The sequence below is a fragment of the Doryrhamphus excisus genome, chromosome 23, assembly GCF_030265055.1.
Source record: "Doryrhamphus excisus isolate RoL2022-K1 chromosome 23, RoL_Dexc_1.0, whole genome shotgun sequence".
Classification (NCBI taxonomy): Eukaryota; Metazoa; Chordata; class Actinopteri; order Syngnathiformes; family Syngnathidae; genus Doryrhamphus; species Doryrhamphus excisus.
The window spans coordinates 1,924,985-1,949,156 of NC_080488.1; the positions used below are offsets into that span (position 1 = coordinate 1,924,985).

At 41.5% G+C, this 24,172-nt stretch overlaps 3 protein-coding genes and 1 long non-coding RNA gene across 23 annotated transcripts in view; all 4 read right to left on the bottom strand.

The window, feature by feature from the left end:
• Nucleotides 1-3,160, bottom strand: part of LOC131110316 (protocadherin gamma-B4-like) — a 159,524-nt gene extending 156,364 nt beyond the window's left edge. The window contains exon 1 of one of the 2 annotated variants that reach the window (XM_058063320.1): nt 587-3,160. In XM_058063320.1, coding sequence (XP_057919303.1) covers nt 587-3,004 — 2,418 coding nt within the window. In that variant the 5' untranslated portion in view covers nt 3,005-3,160. The remainder of the gene's footprint in view (nt 1-586) is intronic. The other variant, XM_058063336.1, reaches the window with a different exon arrangement.
• A 741-nt stretch (nt 3,161-3,901) lies between these two features.
• Nucleotides 3,902-6,423, bottom strand: LOC131110651 (putative protocadherin beta-18). Its single transcript, XM_058063937.1, has one exon. The coding sequence runs from the start codon at nt 6,314-6,316 to the stop codon at nt 3,902-3,904; it is 2,415 nt and encodes an 804-aa protein (XP_057919920.1). The 5' UTR covers nt 6,317-6,423.
• A 1,174-nt stretch (nt 6,424-7,597) lies between these two features.
• Nucleotides 7,598-9,786, bottom strand: LOC131110223 (uncharacterized). Its single transcript, XR_009120860.1, has 3 exons — nt 9,684-9,786; nt 9,126-9,201; nt 7,598-8,131 (listed from the first exon to the last, which is right to left on the bottom strand). It is a non-coding gene; the product is annotated as an uncharacterized LOC131110223 (long non-coding RNA).
• A 2,611-nt stretch (nt 9,787-12,397) lies between these two features.
• LOC131110216 (protocadherin alpha-C2-like) overlaps nt 12,398-24,172 on the bottom strand; it is a 116,138-nt gene continuing 104,363 nt past the window's right edge. For 18 of the 19 annotated variants that reach the window (XM_058063095.1, XM_058063096.1, XM_058063097.1 and 15 more), the window contains exons 3-4: nt 22,402-22,487; nt 12,398-15,247 (exon numbers count right to left, since the gene is read on the bottom strand). In XM_058063095.1, coding sequence (XP_057919078.1) covers nt 14,943-15,247; nt 22,402-22,487 — 391 coding nt within the window. In that variant the 3' untranslated portion in view covers nt 12,398-14,942. Of the gene's footprint in view, nt 15,248-22,351; nt 22,488-24,172 lie in introns of all 19 variants that reach the window. The other variant, XM_058063079.1, reaches the window with a different exon arrangement.

The following is a 24,172-nucleotide window of genomic DNA, read 5'->3' on the forward strand; positions in this document are numbered from 1 at the left end:
AATCCAGGAGAAAGTCAACTACAAATGAAGTCTATGAAGTACTACCGTTTTTCCTAAAACAACAAAAACCGAAAGCAGAGAAAATGCTATTGATACAAAAGAGAGAAGGAAGTCTACATGCTTCAGCACCATGGACAGAGAGGGATGTTGCATCATCTGGAGTGTAAAATAGTTCCTTCTGAGGGCTTTACAAAAAGACATGCGTCTAAATAAAGGTAACATTCACCCTTGTTCAAAGGTGAAATACTTTAGTCTCCATCTACAGCTGGTAAGCATCTTTCAATACAATCTGGATCGCTTCTGTTGACTGCAATAGGAAAATGAACAATTCACCGTTGACACATGAAGCTAAAGTGCATAAGAAAGTATAATATGAAGGCCTAACAGTGGACAATGTTAACTGTCACCAGGAAAAAACAATCAAAGTCTGATGTTCTGGAACACTTTCATCAAAGGTCAACCACAACGACATTTCACAATAAAACTAGTCATAAAATAAGAACTTGGTTACAACTTAAACACAATAAGATGTATTTAAGTTTCAGAAATGTGAGTTCTACAATGTAAGATTTTAACAGGTGCCTACCTCCAAGGGGTCGAAGGAATCATGAAGCTCATCAACAAAGTCAGAAGGACTTTTCCTCAGAGTCTGGTCAGCAGGCAGTGTGTTGTCATTGTAAGAAGACACAAACTTAAAGTCACTGGTTCTAGAACCTGTTGTCAAGTAGGCGTCATAGTTGTAGCTGCTGCGTAAAGTTCCTGTGCCGTCAACATCTGCGTAATTAGGAGGGAGATACGCGCTGGGGATGGCAACTGCTCCATCAAACAACAGTCTGGGCTTTCTCCTGCGACAGAACCTCACACCCAGGACGACGATGATGAAGGTCAGAAAGAAGGTAGACACAGACACCAGCGCGATGATCAGATAAGACGTCAGTTTGGAATTCTTCTCATCATAAGAAATGTCCTTCAGTTCTGGCACCTCAGCCAAGTTATCAGAAATAAGTAAATACATGGAGCAGGTGGCAGAGAGAGGGGGCTGTCCGTTATCTTTCACTGCCACAATCAGGTTCTGTTTCATGCTGTCAGATTCAGAAATGTCCCGCTGGGTCCTGATCTCTCCACTGTGGAGACCGATGGTGAAAAGTCCCGGATCCGTGGACTTGACTATATGATAGGACAGCCAGGCGTTCTGTCCGGAGTCTGCATCCACCGCTATCACTTTGGACACCACAGAGCCTCCGTGTGCAGCTTTGGGGACCAGCTCGGTCATGAAGGAGTTGCCCTCCGCGGAGGGGTACAGTATCTGAGGAGAGTTGTCGTTCACGTCCGATATGAACACACTGACGCTCACGTTGCTGCTCAGAGGAGGAGAACCATTGTCCCGGGCCATGACGTGGACTTTGAAGCTCCTCAGGTGTTCGTAGTCCAAAGACCTGACAGCATGGATCACTCCAGTGTCTCCATTAATGGAAACATAGGAAGACACCGGGGCACCGTTCACCTCGGCGGCTAACAGAGAATAAATCACGGTACCGTTCTGTCTCCAGTCGGGGTCTTGAGCACTAACGGAACATAAAGTGGAGCCGGCTTTGTTATTTTCACTCACATATGCACTGTAGGACTGTTCCTCAAACACAGGTGGGTTGTCGTTGATGTCTGCTACAGATAAGTGGATCATTTTAGAGGAGGACAGAGGAGGAGAGCCCTCATCAGTAGCACTGATTGTAATGTTGTAATCAGACACTAGTTCACGGTCCAGTTGTCCAGTAGTCACCAGAGAATAATAGTTTTTAATAGAAGGAACTAACTTGAAGGGGACGTTTTGTTGAATGGAGCAGTGGACCTGTCCGTTCTTCTCAGAGTCTCTGTCCTGGACATTAATGATGCCCACCTCAGTACCGGGTGGTACATTCTCTGGTACTGAATTAGACAGTGACTTTAAATTGATTACAGGAGCATTGTCATTTACATCAATGAGATCAATGATTAATGTAGAATAAGAAACTAATCCAAGACCGTCTTTAGCACTTATTTGCATTTCATATGATGCCTTTTTCTCATAATCAACAACACCAGCCACTCTGACATCTCCAGTTTTAGAATGTAATGTAAATACATTACTATTGTCATCAGAAACATGATCAAATGCATATGTAATTTCACTATTTAAGCCTTCATCTGCATCACTTGCACTCACTGTGATCACCAAGGTATCAAGAGGAGAGTTTTCAGGCAGACTGGCTTTATAGACGGTCTGACTAAACACTGGTACATTATCATTAGCATCCAGCACAGTGACGTGTATGACTACTGTACCTGATCTCTGAGGAGAACCACCATCATATGCAGTCAACGAGAGCATGATGTCTTTTTTATCTTCTCTGTCTAATTCTTTATCTAAGACCAATTCACAGTACTTCCGTCCACCTGGTTTAGTGTTTACATTTAATTTGAAATGTTCATTCTGCTGTAAAGTGTAGCTTTGAACAGCATTTTCTCCGATGTCTGCATCATGTGCTTCCCCGAGAAGAAACCGTTCACCTTTGTCTGCTGATTCCTGTATTTCTAATTTTAGTAAGTCCTCATTAAACTGTGGTGAATTATCATTAACATCTAAAACACGAATATTAATACGGTGCAGCTCTAATGGATTTTCCAGTACAAGTTCTTGTTTAAGAACACACGAAGCCTTTTTGTCACAAAGCCCTTCTCTGTCAATCCTCTCCTGAACAACCACGTCACCGGTGTTGAGGTTGATGCCGCAGTGCTGAACGTTGTTATCCTCAGGATCAATGCGTGCTTTACGGGCAGATAACTGGCCCAAATCAAGGCCCAAATCCTTGGCGATATTCCCAATTACAGATCCACGTTTCATCTCCTCCGGGATCGAGTAGCTCAGGTCTCCATTGACGGTGTGGAGGAAAAGGAAAAGAAACGCCAGGCCGTAGCTGCAAGACGAAAATCTTTTGTTCTTCATTCCATCCAAAATATAAAAAGCCATTTCTTCACATTCGACAGGAAGCAAACGAACATGTGAATGTAGTCGTCACTGACATCCACAGCTTCTAACAATGTTGTGTTATCAGACGTGGCGACCAGACACACAACACGAAAATTTGGATTTGCGTCTCCACAGAAATGGGTATGGGTGGGAGGTTGAGGAGTTCCTGTTCATGATCACACACTGACCCCTAGAGTGACTTTGGTGACATGACAAGCAGTTGCTGTTGAAATACTAAAATATAATCAATCCCCCAAACATGACAACGTTACAGATAACTGCTCATAGAAAAATGTCAAATTTAGGGGCTTGTTGCAGACACAATACGTGATGAAGAGGAATTTATAAACCAGTACAAAGTCAACTACAAATGAAGTCTATGAAGTACTACCGTTTTTCCTAAAACAACAAAAACCGAAAGCAGAGAAAATGCTGGTGATACAAAAGAGAGAAGGAAGTCTACATGCTTCAGCACCATGGACAGAGAGGGATGTTGCATCATCTGGAGTGTAAAATAGTTCCTTCTGAAGGCTTTACAAAAAGACATGCGTCTAAATAAAGGTCACATTCACCCTTGTTCAAAGGTGAAATACTTTAGTCTCCATCTACAGCTGGTAAGCATCTATCAATACAATCTGGATCGCTTCTGTTGACGACTGCAATTGGAGAATGAACAATTCATCATTGACACATTAAGCTAAAGTGCATAAGAAAGTATAATATGAAGGCCCAACAGTGGACAATGTTAACTGTCACCAGGAAAAAACAGTCAAAGTCTGATGTTCTGGAACACTTTCATCAAAGGCCAACCACGACGACATTTCACGATAAAACTAGTCATAAAATAAGAACTTGGTTACAACTTAAACACAAGTTTAAGTTTCAGAAATGTGAGTTCTACAATGGAAGATTTTTACAGGTTCCTACCTCCAAGGGGTCGTAGGAATCATGAAGCTCATCAACAAAGTCAGAAGGACTTTTCCTCAGAGTCTGGTCGGCAGGCAGTGTGTTGTCATTGTAAGAAGACACAAACTTAAAGTCACTGGTTCTAGAACCTGTTGTCAAGTAGGCGTCATAGTTGTAGCTGCTGCGTAAAGTTCCTGTGCCGTCAACATCTGCGTAATTAGGAGGGAGATACGCGCTGGGGATGGCAACTGCTCCATCAAACAACAGTCTGGGCTTTCTCCTGCGACAAAACCTCACACCCAGGACGACGATGATGAAGGTCAGAAAGAAGGTGGACACAGACACCAGAGCGATGATCAGATAAGACGTCAGTTTGGAATTCTTCTCGTCATAAGAAATGTCCTTCAGTTCTGGCACCTCAGCCAAGTTATCAGAAATAAGTAAATACATGGAGCAGGTGGCAGAGAGAGGGGGCTGTCCGTTATCTTTCACTGCCACAATCAGGTTCTGTTTCATGCTGTCAGATTCAGAAATGTCCCGCTGGGTCCTGATCTCTCCACTGTGGAGACCGATGGTGAAAAGTCCCGGATCCGTGGACTTGACTATATGATAGGACAGCCAGGCGTTCTGTCCGGAGTCTGCATCCACCGCTATCACTTTGGACACCACAGAGCCTCCGTGTGCAGCTTTGGGGACCAGCTCGGTCATGAAGGAGTTGCCCTCCGGGGAGGGGTACAGTATCTGAGGAGAGTTGTCGTTCAAGTCCGATATGAACACACTGACGCTCACGTTGCTGCTCAGCGGAGGAGAACCATTGTCTCTGGCCATGACGTGGACTTTGAAGCTCCTCAGGTGTTCGTAATCCAAAGACCTGACAGCATGGATCACTCCAGTGTCTCCATTAACGGAAACATAGGAAGACACCGGGGCACCGTTCACCTCGGCGGCTAACAGAGAATAAATCACGGTACCGTTCTGTCTCCAGTCGGGGTCTTGAGCACTAACGGAACATAAAGTGGAGCCGGCTTTGTTATTTTCACTCACATATGCACTGTAGGACTGTTCCTCAAACACAGGTGGGTTGTCGTTGATGTCTGCTACAGATAAGTGGATCATTTTAGAGGAGGACAGAGGAGGAGAGCCCTCATCAGTAGCACTGATTGTAATGTTGTAATCAGACACTAGTTCACGGTCCAGTTGTCCAGTAGTCACCAGAGAATAATAGTTTTTAATAGAAGGAACTAACTTGAAGGGGACGTTTTGTTGAATGGAGCAGTGGACCTGTCCGTTCTTCTCAGAGTCTCTGTCCTGCACATTAATGATGCCCACCTCAGTACTGGGTGGTACATTCTCTGGTACTGGATTAGACAGTGACTTTAAATTGATTACAGGGGCATTATCATTAACGTCTGTAACATCAATGATAACTTTAGCATAGGATGTCAGCCCTAAACCATCTTTAGCTTCCACTCTCATCTCATAAGAACTTTTATCTTCATAATCAATAGCACCCGTTACTCTAATTACACCGGTTGTGGGCTCAATAGAAAATACATTCACATTACTGCCAGACACGTGACCAAAGTCGTACGTCACTTCCCCATTCAGTCCTTCATCAGCATCGGTAGCACTAACATGAATCACTATTGTATCTGGAGGAGAGTTTTCAGGTAGATTGGCCTTATAAACTGCCCGAGAAAAGACGGGGGCGTTATCATTAGCATCCAGCACAGTGACGTGTATGACTACTGTACCTGATCTCTGAGGAGAGCCGCCATCTAAAGCCGTGAGAAGCAAATTCATCTCACTTTGCTTTTCTCTATCAAGTTTATTTTCGAGGACAAGTTCAACTTTATTGTCATCAACAGCAAGAATAAAGTTAGCATTATTTTGTAGCGTGTATCTTTGTACAGCGTTTTGACCTATATCTGCATCATGCGCCTCCTGGATTGAAAAACGGCTGCCCTTTTCCGCCGACTCTCCTATTTCCATCTCTATTAAATTATTTTTAAAGTGTGGCGAGTTATCGTTCACGTCTTGAATATGAAGACTCACGCGATGTAGCTCCAGGGGATTTTCTAACACCAGATCCACTTTTATCACACACGCTGGCTTTTTGTCACACAGGCTTTCTCTGTCAATTCTCTCCGACGTGATCAAGTCTCCGGTGTTCGGATTCATATCACAGTACCTCTTCCGAGTGTCCTCGAAATCGATCCGAGCTTTCCGGGACGATAGTTTCCTCGGGTCCACGCCAAGATCTTTGGCTATATTTCCAATCACAGACAAGCGCTTCATCTCCTCTGGAAGAGAATAGCTGAGATCTCCGTGGACGAGGCCCAGCGTCACAAAAAAGGCAGCAATGCGGAGAATCCGGCCCAAGGATGAAATTCCTTTGTCTCCCATCGTTGTGACAAATCCACACCTACAGTCCTTGGAAATATGATACACTATCTCGTGCACCAGGTTTAGAAATTACAAAGGAAAATTCAACGTTTAACTACACGGACGGACGGCGACAAACCGACGTAATGAAAAGATTCTAGTGGAAAAAAGGCACGCAAGCAATGGGTGGAGATGTGTGTGTAGCATTTGTGTTAGCCGACAGCGGCACCATGAGTGGAGTTTTTTAGTTACATCGGCTATTATTTCATCACATCAAATAAATGATTAAACGTCAGTATTGTTGGTAAATTAACACCAAGTATCACACTTTATTAATACCATCCAAATGATGGCATAACTAACATGTGGAAATATCACTGTAAATAGAATTGAAGCCCATCGTTATCAACAAATATCATTAATAAAACTGAAATTGTATACTAAGGTTTCAAATGATAGCTATTAAATATCTCATGCAATTGTACGACCTAAGGTTTTTAATAAATTGAATTATGAATAGTTCTGGTCTATTATTTATTTTGTACACGATGTTTTCAGCTCTGAAGTCATACCATAGTATTGGAGGTGCAGGTGAAATTCATTCAGCACCACAGACAGAGACAGCAGCATGCTATGCTCCATGACACACTTCCTAAGAGCCATTTCACTCCTTTTATTACACTCTATCGATCACCATTTATATCAACAGCAAAGCAGATGATGGGTGATGACAGCACGGCATGCTTTGAAAATAGAGAGGGGACAACTGTGCCCAGATGTGAATATCACATTGAATTGGATTTTCCTAGCCCATCTTGACCTACTTTCTACTCACTTACCTTTCAAACCTGCAAACCTGGGCCTACTGTGCACTTCAAAAACATACCAGCTACGAAATATCAAATACTGTCTACATTACTATGTCAAATACTTGTGGTATATGGCACTACCACTCGCACCATGCATGCAAACACACAAGCCTTCAATAACACCATTTCACTGAACAGCATCTCTTTCTATCTGGAGCTTTGTGGTGGGCCCACTGGGCTGCTGGGGGTCTCTGGTGAGATCGTGTCCACAGGTGAGGTTGTACCGGGCGTGTCGCCTATCACAAAGATGGACTTCAAATGTTGAGTCGTTTTAGCCTATACTTTCTGGTCACTCCCCCTTCAACAGTGTTGATATACTGTAGGTTGATGGGGTTAAAAGGGAAGCTTAGTCAAGAAGAAGAATAGTCAAGACAATTTTCTTTCCCCACACACACACACAAGAAATGACTGTTGTTATTCCACAAAGGAGCAATACATTAATAGTTTTAATATTGAAACAAGTTGTCAATCATTCATATAAACTGCAGAAGCATGTACGCAAATTATGACAACATCCAATAATATTAGAGAATCTACTCAAAGAGTTGGGACTAGTTGGCTAAAGTATGGAAAACAATATTATAGCCATCTGAAAAATTAACAACATTTGATTTCAGGACCAAAGTTCCAAAGTTTGGGACAAGACCTGCTGAAAGTTCCGCAACCCATGGTGCCGAGGTGGGGAGGTGAGGCGGTGAGGTGGACGGAGGAGGTGCATCGGCGGGAGCGAGAGGAGGTGGCAAGGTTGAAGAGGTCAGACAGGGGTGGGGTGAGGGTGGATGTGGATGGCTTTGGAATGTATCCAGCAAGGGTTTGAATTTGATTCTAGATGGAAGTGCAGGGGGTGAAGGAGGTTATAGTGACGATGTGGGCGCCTGAATTCTGGACCAGTTCAAGCTTATGGAGGGATTTGTGAGGGAGGCCGACGAGGAGAGAGTAGCAGTAATCAATCCGGGAGGCAACCAGGCTGTGAATATGAAGAGAAATAATATGGGAGCTTTCTGGTCACTCCCCCTTCAACGGTGTTGATATACTCTAGGTTGATGGGGTTAAAAGGGAAGCTTAGTCAAGAAGAATAGTCAAGAAGATCTTCTAGACCCGGACACAACCCCCCCCCCACACACACACAACAAACATTTTTTGACAAAGGGCAATACAGTTGATGTTTGCTCCATACAAGGATGAAGAGTCTTGAACCGGTCATGTTGCGTCACCACTATTTTGTCAATATATGGTTATATCACCTTATACTTCAGTATGTGTTAAAGAAAACAAAATATAAATAAATACATACATAAAAATAATATCAGGAAAGCAGGAAGTGAACAAATGTAACAGATACAGATTGCAAAAGTAATAAATGGAGGGGTAAGATTTAATACGCTTTGCTTCTTCCTACTCCTTTTGGACATGTGGAACTGTGAATTGTTTATGTGAACCACTTACCTGATGCGCGTTCAAATAAAATTAAACCAATACCATTACCATAGTCTTACTAAGTAGGTCTTATATTAAAATAAAGATGGTTTGGAAAATGCATTGTTTCAATAAAACTCACACACATGTGTTTTTAAAAATGGGATTGTTTATGTGAATCACTTACCTGATGCGTGTTCAAATAAAATTAAACCAATACCATAGTCTTACTAAGTAGGTCTTATACTAAAATAAAGATGGTTTGGGAAATGCATTGTTTCAATAAAACTCACACAAATTTAAAAAAGGGATAAAAAGCCCAACATGAACCTCATGAGTCAAACGATGAAAGGCATATTAAGCACAAATGATCTTGTGCCATTCATGAATTAAGCTAAGTAAAGTTAGACCAACTATCTAGAAACACCTATTTGGAATATGTCATTTTGCTCCCCATATGGAGAAATACACCAAAATATGAATTTAAAAATAGGTCATGCTAGTATTTTACCTGTCTGAAGATTCCAGGATGTGACTTCACTTACCAGAAAAGATGCTTTGGGAGATGAGCAGAGATGTTCATCACGTTTCTTCAAGAGGTTGTCCTTCAGCAATGTGTTCCTGTGGATAGATGCCAAAAAAATAATAAAATATATTGTCACCTAATCAGAAAAGAGCAACACACTGTCCCTACTGAAAATAAGAGTCCGCAACAGGGTGTAAATGTTCTGATTAAAACACAAAAACTAGCTAATAATGCTAACACTCGCGCCACTAATGCTAATACTAGCATGACATTTATGGTAATGGTTTGTCACAAGTCACCATTAAAAGCTATCTCGGAGACGTGTCGTATGAATTCTAACAACTTATAAAGCAATAATAATGCTGAACAAGCAGAATAGAAGGGCTTGAAATAAAAAAAAAAAACACGAATTAGTCTGTGTCTATACTGTATGCACCGAAACAGCTACGTCAAGTGCAGTAAGCTAACACTAACACAAACATGCTAACGACAGCTCCTTTTGACAGCTAAGGACACATTTTCACACAGATTTCCATACTTTGGCGCCATTTAGCTAACTTATAATGCGTCGACCTACCTCCTGTGAGTATCTTGTTGTGGAAAAACGTCGAAAAAAACTGTCCATCGGTCCGACGGTGAAAGAACCAGAGCGGCCATTGAAGCCGGGAAATCTACCCTGCACGGGTGGGGGAGGGGCTGTCAGTTGGTGATGTCCGATACCAGGGATTTCGTTGCCGATTCGATACTCAGTAACATTCAGGCTATGATATCGATCTGATACAGATATTTTATGCAAATATACCTAATATAGCCAAGCAACTTATAGTACAGAATATAGCACAGAAATTTATACAAATTATGTGAAAGTTGTATTTTAAACAAGACAAAGAAAATCCAGTCAAATAATAAAACCATTAAAATAAATGATTAATTATTAAGAACTACTATACATTTTGAAAGAGTTAAAGAATTGGGTCTCATTTGAAGAACCACTGAGTGTATAGTCACAACTAACATTAAATATATAATACAAAAAAAAATTATACAATTGGTTTTATAACTACACTGAAATTATAAGGCGCTCTGCTTTAACCATAAGGCAGGTTCATGTCCAGCAGTTCCAATAGTGGCCATTGAAGGCGCTCCTGATCCCACTGTGATATTCCCGAGGAGGAGGGATCATTCCACATCCATTTATCCAGTATAGGAAAGCGTCATGGCTTATAGTAATAACTAAAAAAAAACACAAACAAAAACACACACTTAAGATTTAAATGTGAGTGTGACCATATAAGATTAAAGTCATCATTATGAAATTATCATAAAAAGAAACAGGAGTGAATATGTTAGGATACATACATAGGATGCATGTGCTGTGATATTTTGTCCAGAAGATGGCGCCTCCTTCTCACCACCCTTACAAATGGGACACATGAAGCTCAGAAGTCCACTGTGGTCTTTCACAAACAGGGTTATTGAATGGTGTAGGACATCCACAATAAGCAGGAGTCTATGGAATATGGATGTGTTATATGTAGTACATATACAAACAGTCCCTCTTTAATCGCACTCTCTCCACTATGGTGCAGCTTCTCAAGACAATTCCTATAAACTATGCATGATATGGAATGGACTTGGTGTCGTGACATCCCTTACAGAAACATAGAGCACATTTCAAATGACCTCCTCAAAAGGGCAAATCAACGCAGTAGATTTGGGTCACCTATATCCAGTTAAGTTGATTGCATGAAATCAATTATTATGCAATCATGAGCCTTTAATGACCGGTCCGCCCTAAAGGCTCATTCTGTGCACAAGCCGATTAAAAGGAAATTGAATAACGACATTCTGTTGGTGTTTTGTTAAAGAAGCAAATATGGAGGCCAAACTTGGGACAACAGTTTAAAGAAATAATGTGTGTCATCTCACATGATTTTGTTGGTATAATTAGGATAATCTCAGTCTCCATGTTTATTCTGGCTGCTCACCTTCTCCGTTTGTCCTCCTCACAGTTGCTCAATGATGCTTTGGTGAGTCACTTCAGATGATGTCAGCGTCAGGGTGATGCACCTAATAAGTCAGATAGACACACCTCACTTCGACAGCACACTTTACATTTAGGTTTTTATTTGCTAATACAATATTTTCACGATAGAATATACAATTCCACAATAAAATAAACACTGATCATATTTCTACAAATGCTAAAACGTATTGAGGTTCATTAGCAATTCCAAACACTTTGCTTCTCTGTTTGTGTAGTGCTATCTTAAATGGGGCATATTAAATGACACGGCCTCGACCCCAGAATGTTTGATCATGTGTTTATCTGTTACCAGAGTGCTATCCCCGCAATAGCTGTAGCTATAGAAATCATCCACAAGCCCAACGTGACCTTTTGAACCTCTTTCCAGAATGTCGTCCTTGTCTGATGCAAAATGAAAGCCACACTAGAGAGATGACATTTTCTGCTACTCATTTTACACCACAACCATGACAAAAATCCAGCAACAATACAAAAATACATCTGTTTCCATTCTAGTATAGGCCGGGATAAAGTATATGAGTTAATGTATGCTAAGCTAACATGGCTGACATCTCCATATTTTATATTAACTTACCTTCTGGGATCCAATACATCTACTTAGCCACTCTTGTTTAATTAGGCTGATGCATGTCTGGAAGCTTCCAGTCACAAGGGACTGCAGGGACCATCTGCGACCATGGAATTGGACAAGGAGATGCGGCAGTCCGGTCAATCAGCAGGCACCTCTCACCTCCACAGGGAATACGCTTTTTTCCGAGTCCGTGTCAACGTAGACATTGGGCGGATGTGGTAATATCGTTTAAAATGCAAATTGTATTCTCATTTTGATTTCGAGCCACAATTCTCGGCAGAAAATGAAGCACATGGGCTAACACTTAGCTTGATCATCTTTGGGGCAAATGTCATTCAGTCATTAAGGTTCTTGTTTGGGAATTTAATCAAATGATCCCTGAAATAAAACACTAAAGCATTAAGAAATGATCCGTTGTCTCATCAGGGACAAGCCCAGATGTTGTAGGGAGTATCCAGGCACCTGGAGGCCGCAATCTTATCACATTTTTATAATTATTATTCAGAATTATTTTTGTGACTGATTTGGCTTTTAATTGATTTCTTGTGTTATTTTGTGTTGAACAAGTCACACTGTAAAACGCATAAATTTAAGATTTACAGAAGTATTTTTAAGCGGCATACTGCACAGAATATTAAGACATGTATCTTTTTAAAGAAGTAATCATGAATCATTTTTAAGAAAGAAAACTTTATTTGTGATTTATAAACAAAACACATTACCACTGTTTCCATTTAGGTCGAATCAAAGGCAAAAAGGGAATGGATGTAAATGAAGTTCACTATTTCACGGTCACAGTAGATGAGTGAGTGAACAAAAAAATTAAAAAAAAGGGGGGGTGGGGGGGTAAAACATATCTGGGCCGGTCCGCATATGACCGCACGTTGCCACCATCACCATACATTGGGAAAGAATGACAGCATGAAAGCTCACTAAATACAAGCATACACTACATATACTTTCATCACACTTTTTTTTTTGTATTTTTTTGTATTTTTTTCCAGATCCAGAAGAATGAAAGGGAAGTGATAGCTCATCATAGGATCATACATATTTCAGTTACAATATTACAGTGTTAGTTAGATCATCATGTCAAAGCCGGACACAGAACGTCTTTTTTTTTTTTTTTTTTTGCTTGTTTTCAAAAGCAGAAATCATAAAGTTTTGGGGAAAAAAAGGTTTCACACTATAGCGTTACAAATATCGAAAAAGGTTTCGTGGATGCCGTACAACACCTGCGGAGCGTGACAATGGTAAATACATAGATGTTTTGGCATAGACAAGAGAAGTACATACAAATATTTCCCGTGTGAGTAATGAAGAACCAAAATAATAATACAAAAAATAATAAAATCATAGCTATCTATTTATATATATATTTCTCTATATAGTATGTGTTTCCTTAGAGCAGTACATGCAGCAGCCACTTATTGGAGTGACATCATACTGAGCCGCACAGCTTTGGGAGGACGTGTAAGAAAGGTACAGGCAGGGACGGGGGGGCACGGACAGAAGCCTGGAGGCCCGTCTCAGCCTCATGAAAGAGGACTGGTGGGATATCGCTGTTGACTGGGAACCCTGGATGCCATATTAATAATTTTTGAACAGGTTCAATTCATGTAGATCCGTAAGGTCTACGCTACATTTATAAAAGCTAGATGCGACTAATTAATTATCCTGTCTTGCAAACTTGAGTTGGAAAGGGCCAGCCCACGGCACCCGCCTCCTCGCTCCTCGGTCCTTCACCCCCCCTGTCATCTTTTTAGTCGATCCCACCTGATCCCCTCTCACTGTAGCGGCGGCAGACAAACAGGAAGTGAACAGCGTAGTTTAGTATTCACAAGTTAAAAGCACTGAACCGTTTTGCACTTTTACAGAGTTCAAGGTGTGCATCCCACCCCCGCCTCCAACGGGCCTCATCCACATTACTCCATGCTGTTGTCAGCACACCACAATGTTCAAACCAGGCCCTTTTCTCAGGACGGATCCTGAGCAGTGGGGGTAAGAGAGCGGACATGCGGTAATCAGGGGGAAATATACAAAAATGGCAAAACATGTACTGTGGATTTCTTTGAGAATTAAGGAAAGTAGGTCAACTTCATCGTGGCATGAAGAGTCCGTCAATGGGGGAAAGGTGGTCGGGTAGATTAAGGGGGAGCACAAGCAGGTCAAATGTTGTCAAGGTATCAGGTAAGGACTGGTTGCTACCAAACATTCAAAGCAGAAAGCTTTCAGCTTTTGCTGCAGCATGGGGGAGATAAGAGAGGGTGTTATGAAAATCTCAAGATTTTGCACGTTTTCTTCAGAGTCCACTGACTTCCACTGAATTCCGGACTACTTCCCCTCAATGACACTCAGGTGAACGTGATGCCATCGAGGTCTTCTCTCTTCAACTACTCAGAGCTCTCTGCGACACGGCTGGAGGGGTAGCGCCCTCAGTCCTTTAAAAGCAGTGAGCGAATACAGAGTAACAGCAAAAGGGATGCGCCGTCCATCCTGAGAGTTGATGTGCACCCCATAGGTGACAAAAAGCTTGCAGTGTCAAATTAGCACACATTTTTTTTTATTTTTTAATTTCTCGCCAGCTCTCGAGTGCCTTCAGTGTCCGCATGGCAAGGTGTGTGTTTGCTTGTGTTAGCATGCGTGCACGTGGATTCATTGAGATTGCAGGAAACACTGTTGGTAAGTTAGGACTCTGCAGCAGTGGTTTGTGAGTGTTAGCTTTCCTTTTCAGTGACTCCCCTGTGCTATTTACAAGTAGTGTGGAAGTGTGTCCAGCTCCGGAATACACACATGACTTCATTTCTCTTCTTTTCCTTGGCTGGCACAGAGCTTTTTCTTGTTCTTTTGTCTTCTCTCACAGAGAATTATTTATCATTAATGTGGAGGGGGTAATACAGAGGTGCCAACACGCCCAGGAGGCAAAATAATTGTTCTTTCTAAATATGTTGGAGTTGAATGTTAGGTTGTATAGGCACATGGGGGTGTGGCTCAAAATCAATCTTCTTATTGTTTATCAAGGCAAGATCAATAATTTACCTCCGCCGTGTTAGACTGAAGGTAAACGTAACCTTGGTAAGGCCGGGTTAAATACAAACAAAACAGGATTGAAGAAATCCATATTCATATTTTTTTTTTGCCCATTGGACTTCGGTTGGTACCTCTGTTTTAGCAACACCCGTTTTTTTTCTCTTTGCCAATTTTTCATTTCTTCTCCTTTATTCATCGTCATCCTTCCCCTTATCCTTCTTGTCTTTCTTGTCCTTCTTCTTCTTTTTCTTCTTCTTGGCCTCCTCTTTCTTTCCAAAGGTGATAAAGTCGCTCTTGTCATCCTCTCCTCCCTGGTTCTGTCTGATGGATATTATGGCAGGGGATCCAGGGATGATGAACGCCTCTGGGGGGACCTCGCCGGGCTTGAGGTGCTGCGGTGGTGCGCCGGGACCCCCCGGGCCGTAGCGAAAGTGCCAGCTGTTGCTGTCGACTCCGGCACCCATTGGGGGTGAGACCTCTCCTCCTTCAGCATCTGAAATAAGGATAAGGAGTCATTTAATGCAAAGCTCTAATACGGAGTCATTCCCTTGAAAACATACATGGGGATACTGAATTTTGCATTTGTTTTGTTTTTTTGAAGTCACTCAACATACATATGCGACCCAAATAAAGATTCCAATGCACAATAATTTATATTGGATTTAATAAACAATCTCTGTGCTAATTCTTAATTCAGAGATTAACTACAGCCTGATGTTAAATGATTAACAAAGCTTACTGATGACAGACTAATCCCACTCTTGAACTGACCTTCCCAGGCTGTTCACCTACTGACTGGATAAGCAGTTGACCACAAACTAAGACTATTATTTCAAAGGTGTGCAAATGGGAGTGATTTGAGTGAAATTAATTACATGGAAGCAGCAGCAGCAAGGATGCCGAGCATGTCTTAGGTGTGCCCCCAGGTTCTGCTGAACTGGCAAGCACTGTGTCATCCCTTCATGTGGGGTGAACGGGTGGAAAATCTCGCAAAAGGCTTCCGATGTTAAAGGCACTATATAAATGGATCACATATATATTTTATTCCCTCCTCAGAAAAAAAAAACTATGTTCCTTGTTATAGTTTCTCATATATCTGTTTAATGTTTAATATCCAAATGGGTTAGAAATGGTCTTTTACAAGGCAGGTGCGTAGGTGTATGCACACCACCACGAAATAGACCTTAAAAAATCACCCATATTTATTATTCAAATACAGTTCTATATAATCACAATGCCATCTCATCACGTCTTTGAATTTATTTATTAAAAAAAAATCCAAACAGACAAGATTTGCATCACTTCTTTCCTCAAATTTAGTTCACATATTGTACACATTCTAAAAGGAACATAAATAGCACCATTTAAAAAAATGACAGCATTCATTCGCATCATGCTGAGTTTCATCCAAGCCTCTGCCACTCAAATACGTTTCATTCTCCCCTAATACAAGATTGTGATTCCATATCACATTTTGCACTGACCATCAGTCAAGTCTGCTTACTGGACAGGATTCATGGACTAAATCTGTTCTGAACATGACATGTCCCACTCGGCATACAATCCTAATCTGTCAGAGGCACGCAAAGTCGTAAAAACCACAGCAGACAATGGAGGATGCAGGAGTGCGTCATTTATAAAGAGTCTTCTTGCTCTTAATAAGTTTTTATTAGGGCCCCCCAAGCTCAGACATGACCCTGTTTTTGCTAATTTAAAAGAGAAATGCAGACACAGAGAATAATACATTAGAAATGGAAAATGCAGTCAACTGAAGTCCTGGAAGAACTTAACTGTCTAACTATATGTGAGAATTTGATGAGACACCAGCGGCCCCCATGTCAGCATCAAGTCAACAAAACCCCAGAGAGTGCTGAGTCATGTCGGGAAGCAGACAGATAAAAAAAAAGTGCAAAGCAAGGAAGCATAAGTCTCTTAAAAAGGGACAAGTAGCAGTGCAGGCTTAAAAAGGAAGACTCAAAACAAACTTATTTGTACATTTCACAGTTAAAATGTTACTTTAAACATTTCCTGTCCATTAAATGACGGCTTTCGGATGGAAAATGTGTGAGCATGAAACAGATTATCATCCGTCTTCTATAAAATGTGTCCTAATTGGGTTCCTGGGTGAACTGGAGCCTAACTATAGATGATAGATGATAGCTGGGGGGAAATTGGTAATGGTAATGGTAATGGTAATGGTTTTATTTCATTTGAACATGCATCAGATTACAATTGAATGCATCACATAATCAGTTCCCAGTTCCACATGTCCAAAAGGAGTAGGAAGAAGCAAAGCTTATTAAATCCTACCCCTCCATCTGGTACTTTTACATTCAGTAACTGTTACATTTGTTCACTTCCTGCTTTCCATCATACAGTTTAAGTTTTTTTGTTTTTTTTTTGGCGAGGCTAAAATGAACAACTGTATTAGCTTAGATTAAAGGTTAAAATGCCTTGGAATGGCTCCAGCACCCCCTACGACTCTCGTGAAATTTTTTTTTTTAATTTAATACAATATAAATATTAAATATTATATTATTTTATATTAAATATTGTTTATATTAAATATTATTAAACATAAAAAATAAATAAAATATTATTTAAAAATATTATTTAATTTATTTATTTGGGGTTTTTTTGGGGGGGGAGGTTGTTTTTTTTTTTATAATGTTGGACCAGTTGGACTGGTTGCCAGTCAATCACAAGGCACAAACAACCATTCAAATTCATATCCACACCCACTATATGGACAATTTAAAATCTTCCAAAAGTCTAATGTGTTACCAGGAGAACACCCACACACACAGGGACATGCCCAGACCACACATGGAGATTTAAACCCCCGATCTCTATGAAGCCGACCACTAAGACATCGTCAGAAATCACAGGTCGACTAGCGTCCTGGAACACATTGTGCTCAATCTTCCTGTTCCGACTTGCCTCTGCGCTACCGCCCCTCCCCTGCTGTGACATCACTCAACTCGCTCCAAACTAATCCTGACACGGCCTTTGCAGCTTTGATGGTTGATGCAGAGCAACACTCTCTCGTTGCTTTCCTTCCTGTACGTAATCTCCCCTTCCTGTCCCTGACATTCATTTACTCTGACCTTTCATGCAATCTGGCGTGAAAACACAGCAGTTGCTCTCAGTTATAGATAAAAAGTTTTAATCGTGCTCATCAGCGTTGATTGTCGGTGTGATTCGATGTTGTACACAGCATGCATTGATCAATGACGCACATTAGAGACGAGCAAAATGTCAATGCACTCGCATCACGGTGCTGTAAACGGTCTTCAGTCTTGGCTTAAATCAAGAAAAAACTGCAAAGGTTTTCTCAAGCACTTAAATCTCAGCCAAGCTCCATTTTGCCACGTCTATTTAATTCACTCGCCTTCTCGGCCAGTTGGGCAGAAGCGCAGCGTTACATAAACTGAAGAGGAAGGAGGCGAATGATGATGAAGATGGACCAGGATGTTGATATCCAGATAGGAGACATGATGCTCTCCACAAAACAAGGTCATTTTCATTAGACGGCTACTTAACATGCAAACTGCAAATGCTGTATAAAATAACCTAATCAGAGACCACGCCCGTTTCAAGATGGTGCCCAGGTAAAAAAAAACAATGATTATTCTTGTTCAAATGGACTAATGTTATATTTTAACAGTAATTGTTTGCATGCTGCAGTGGGCAACCGGGCGCATCTAGTTGGCTTTCACGCCGGCTTGAACACCTTGATTTGGGTTCCCTGCTGAATCAAGTGGCAGATGGTGGATTAGCCATCCCAAAGGAGAGGCCTTGCATTCCGGAATAAACAAATACATTGTATAATGGAGCTCTTGTTAAAAAAAAAAGAAAAGGAAAAGTTCAATGTAAGGGCTGCACGGTGGTCGTGTGGTTAGCGTGTAGACCTCACAGCTAGGAGACCAGGGTTAAATTCCACCCTCGGCCATCTCTGTGTGGAGTTTGCATGTTCTCCTCGTGCATGCGTGGGTTTTCTCCGGGTAATCCGGTTTCCTCCCACATTCCAAAAACATGCTAGGTTAATTAGCGACTCCAAATTGTCCATAGGTATGAATGTGAGTGTGAATGGTTGTTTGTCTATATGTGTCCTGTGATTGGCTGGCCACCAGTCCAGGGTGTATCTTGCCTCTCGCCCGAAGACAGCTGGGATAGGCTCCAGCACCCCCCGCAACCCTCGTGAGGATAAGCGGTAGATAACCGGCGTCATCCAGTCATCCATCCATTCAGCAATTTCAGGTCAGGTTTCCTTGTGTCCCCTCTCCATGAATTTGATAAATATAATTATTATATTACATTCTCTATTGAATTGTATTGTTTTAAGTGTGTGTGTGTGAAGGGTAAGGAAGGCAGCAAGGCCGCATGCAGTACTGCAGTACCTCCCTAGTGTATGTAGGTCACCCTCCTGCTCAATTCCTCCATTTCTCCTTTTTCCAAACACACCCATCTTCCTATTTTTCCTCTCTCTAGGTGCAATTAATTCAACACCTCTCTTTGTCCTCCCAAACCCCCCCTCCCCGCCCCCCCACACTTTCACCATCCCTCGGCCAACACCATATGTTCACACTTCCCTCGATCTGACAGCCCCCCTCCCTCGCTCTTCTCTCCCCTTGTCGATAATAGGGTGCTGTGAATGGTTGCCGTGGAAACAACATCCTCCGGTAAAGCAGTGGGACATTGGTAGGAGTCATAGTGACAGAGGCTGATACAGAATAATGCCGCAAGCTCTCACTTGTTCTGTTTTTTTTTTTTTTTTATCTTTTCACCGTCTGTCCTACTCTCCCACAGCAAGAGCCGCCACGCTCAGCATCCTGTGGTAGGCTCTTCCTTCAATCTCATGGATCGCACCGTCACTTCCTCTCATAGTCAACATCATTGTTTATATCACAAAATGTTCCAATGTGCCACGCCACCTCGCCTCTGTATTTCCTGCGTTGCTATTTAGTAGCTGAGCGTTGCAGAGATCTCAGCGAATCCAAACCCGTGTGCCCTTCTTTCAAAAAGAGAGCTGGCAGAACCCTGATTCCATTAATGTGAGTCTGTTAAGCTGGGTGTGGGCTGCGCTCCATCTGTCACAGCGGGCGCAGCACATGAAGCGCTCATGAACCCAGACACGTACAGCGCATTCTAAAGACCAAAAACATTCATTCATTCATTCATTTTCTACCGCTTATCCTCACGAGGGTCGCGGGGGGTGCTGGAGCCTATCCCAGCTGTGTTTGGGCGAGAGGCGGGGTACAACCTGGACTGGTGGCCAGCCAATCACAGGGCCCATATAGACAAACAACCATTCACACTCACATTCATACCTATGGACAATTTGGAGTCACTAATTAACCTAGCATGTTTTTGGAATGTGGGAGGAAACCGGAGTACCTGGAGAAAACCCACGCATGCACGGGGAGAACATGCAAACTCCACACAGAGATGGCCGAGGGTGGGGAAAGACAAAATAAAAAGCCACAAAGTTACCACTTCCACACAAAATAGGAGGAGAAGTCATTCATTCATTCATTTTCTACCGCTTATCCTCACAAGGGTCGTGCTGGAGCCTATCCCAGCTGTCTTCGGGCGAGAGGCGGGGTACACCCTGGACTGGTGGCCAGCCAATCACAGCACACATATAGACAAACAACCATTCACACTCACATTCATACCTATGGACAGTTGGAGTCGCCAATTAACCAAAGAAAGACAAAATAAGAAGCCAAAAAGTTACCACTTCCACACAAAATAGGAGGAGAACTCATTCATTCATTCATTTTCTACTGCTTATCCTCACGCTTATCCTCCACACAGAGATGGCTGTGGGTGGAATTGAACCCTGGTCTCTTAGCTGTGGGGTCTGAGCGATAACCACTTGACCACCGTGCAGCCCCCAAAACAGACAAGCAGTGCAGATATAACCGACTCTGATTCATATCAGCATCAACAAGTGAATCTACATGTGCACAAACAGGAAGGTATAGAAAAATAAAAGTGCAAGTGTACCGCCGGTTCCCCCGCCTGAGGGCTGCAGTTTGCAGAACAAACAAGTCAACTAAGTTATAAATAGCAACGCTATGACTCATGCTGACGTGACAGGCCACTTTCAATCAATATCGCTGCCTCTCCTTTACCTGAGATATGCTGGAGAGCATTTTTTCTGAATGTCAGACCACAAACATACAATTTGTCCTGAAGCTATAGCCACTCTAGAAAATGTCTGCTTTTCAAATCTCCTGGCATTCAGTACCTGAATTTATGATTGTTAATCTAACCGGAAGCGTATTTGACCTGAAGCTAAAGAGACTTTTAGGTAAATTTTAATCAGGGCAACAAAGAAATGCAGGCAATAAGAGACTGAGGCAACTTGTTGTTAGAAATCCTCAGTAATTTCCTGTTCTGCTGCTTCTCTTTGTAACCATCTGTGTACATGTCTTCATATTTGGAAGTGCATAAGAGTTTTAAAACTTGGGCCAAGATAAAAAAAAAAAAAAAGAAATCGATGTCCAAGCGGAGGAGGCTGTGCGTGCATATAAACAAGGTCAGTGGATTTGTGTGTGGGCAGCTTGTCACACCAGGCAATGAGTTTACACAGAAAATAGAAAATTGCATGGAAGGTTACACACCATACCCATACTTCTCATGTATACTCATATCTTCTCATATCGTCTGCCTTGGCTAGGTATTGTATGGCGTCCTAATCCTCGAAAACTGTATAATCTACCCACTTCCTGCTCTGACATTGCATAAATTCTGTTTGTTGTCAGCTAATAACAGAGATATGGCAAAGCTTTTCTACTAACCTTAGCTATCTTGGCTTAAACAGCTGACCCTCGCCATACTGTATGTTGATTATTAGTATGTACAGTACAGATAAAGGAATACATATAAGCAGTTTCTCTAGTATTTAAAAATCGGGGTCGCATTAGGGGGCATGACAGAAAATAATTGAGAAGCACTGGTTTAAGCCGGGTTGCACGGTGTTCAAGTGGTTAGTACGCAAGCCACACAGCTAGGAGACCCAAGTTCAATTCCACCCTCGGCCATCTCTGTGTGGAGTTTGCATGTTCTCCCCGTGCATGCGTGGGTTTTCTCCAGGTACTCCGGTTTCCTCCCACATTCCAAAAACATGCTAGGTTAATTAGCGACTCCAAATTGTCCATAGGTATGAATGTGAGTGTGAATGGTTGTTTGTCTATATGTGCCCTGTGATTGGCTGGCCACCAGTCCAGGGTGTACCCCGTCCTCTCGGCCGAAGACAGCTGGGATAGGCTCCAGCACCCCCTGCGACCCTCGTGAGAATAAGCGGTAGAAAATGAACATCTTCTTGATCTTTTTTTGTTGTTTTGTTCATGTGAACAACATTTCAATATTTTCGGGTGCCCTTCTAAAACTGTGTTGTCCTGTGTTTCAAGTTCAAAAGCCTAAAGTGACCCAAGATACTAAATTCCACATAATCCTTATCCCAACACACTGCTTCAAATGTCATTTGCTCATATCTGCAGCACACAGCAAACGTTAAACTTGTACAAAGACAAATGCACACATGCAGAAATATTTGCACGTAAATGAATTAAAAATAGATGTTTACTTTTCCACCGCCAAGGTTGATTAGGTGTTGATGGGCTGACTGATTCTTACCAGCAGCGCTGGATGCTGTGGGCCAGTTCTGGACCAGAACCCCCTGGGCTCCCTGCATCACTGATGATTCTTCCATATGCACGGAGCTAGAACAAAGGGGAAAAAAATAAATAAACATGTTACTCAAACTGTAAAGAGTCCTTGTAAATTATACTATTAGAAATATACACAAAATTATGTTTGTGATTGTAGTTTGCAGTAGTACAGAAAGTTGCAGTAATGTAATTTGCAATTATGGTAATGGTGCATCAGATTACAATTGAATGCATCACATAATCAGTTCACAGTTCCCACATGTCCAAAAGGAGTAGGAAGAAGCAAAGCTTATTAAATCCTACCCCTCCGTCTGGTACTTTTACAATTAGTAACTGTTACATTTGTTCACTTCCTGCTTTCCATAATACAGTTTAAGGTTTTTTTATTTAATACAATATAAATATTATATTATTTTATATGAAATATTATTTATATTAAAATATTATTAAATATAAAAATAAAATATTATTTAAAAATATTATTTAAAAATGTTATTTATTTATTTATTTAATAATGTTGGACTGGTTGCCAGTCAATCCCAAGGCACAAACAACCATTCAAACTCAAAAATTCAAAGGTTTTTTTTTTTGTATTATATACAAACTAGCATTACAAAAACGCAACTGTATGTTGTGTTGCATGCAAAAAAAAAAAAAACCTTCAACTTCTTTTGTCGGAATGTATTTGAAAATACAATATATATACACACAAATACAAATGTTGAATTTAAATCTTGTCCCATGTGGAATGGGGGGTACAGTAAACCCTAAACCATAAATGCAATTTTCAGACAGGGATTTATGTTTCTAAATTCTGTGGATTATGGATTACAGACGGCTGCTATTACAATTTCACAGTTTAGCATCCACTCCTAAAGCAAAGCTAACTCATCATGTTCCCCAACTTTGACAGTAATTAGTATTCATTAACAAATCGTTCAGTGCAATAAAGGATAATTCATCCAGATATTACATAATTGGTTGGAAATGTTATAAGACTGGTGTTATTTCAAACACTGATTAGCTCACTGTCTTTTTTTTTTGTAACCATGCTATCTCATTTCTATCATATCAGAACTAGTTTACAAAATGACCATACGCAATTTTTCATAAAATGGAAATGTTAGGCATCAGATTATGAAATAGGTCAGTGCCTTCATGCGGCAATCGGCAAATCTCTTATCAGATAATGTCACAGGAGCAAATACATGACTATGCAGGGGAGCAATGGAGCACAGGAGGCAGTCGCTCTCTAAAATACATTAGGGAAATATTTAATATATTCATCTGCTTCACACAAGTATAATCCTTTGCTGTAATTATGAGGAGATCTGCGTAATATTTATGACACTCACACAGGCTTCCTGCTCTTAATCTGACACGGCCATTACAGCTCAGTCACATGAATAAATATGTTCCTCCGTGCAAAACGTCTGACGGAAGCACAGAACACACAACATGAATATTAGAACTACACACATCCGTGTTTCCTGGACCCGAGGAGGTTTGTGGGTGTCATTTATGCAAATTGGGTCCATCTGGTCAGACAGCAGGTTGATGAGCCCCAGTGTCTTATGGGTAAAGGTGATCATGGTGCAATCAGTTCATCATTGCGCCATATGACATCTACCGAGCTACCTGGCCTTCATTGAACACTGCTTACTGCCTCCTTCTGTCTCTCCATCTTGTTGTACGCATGCATATACAGTATCTAATACGCATGTATATACAGTATC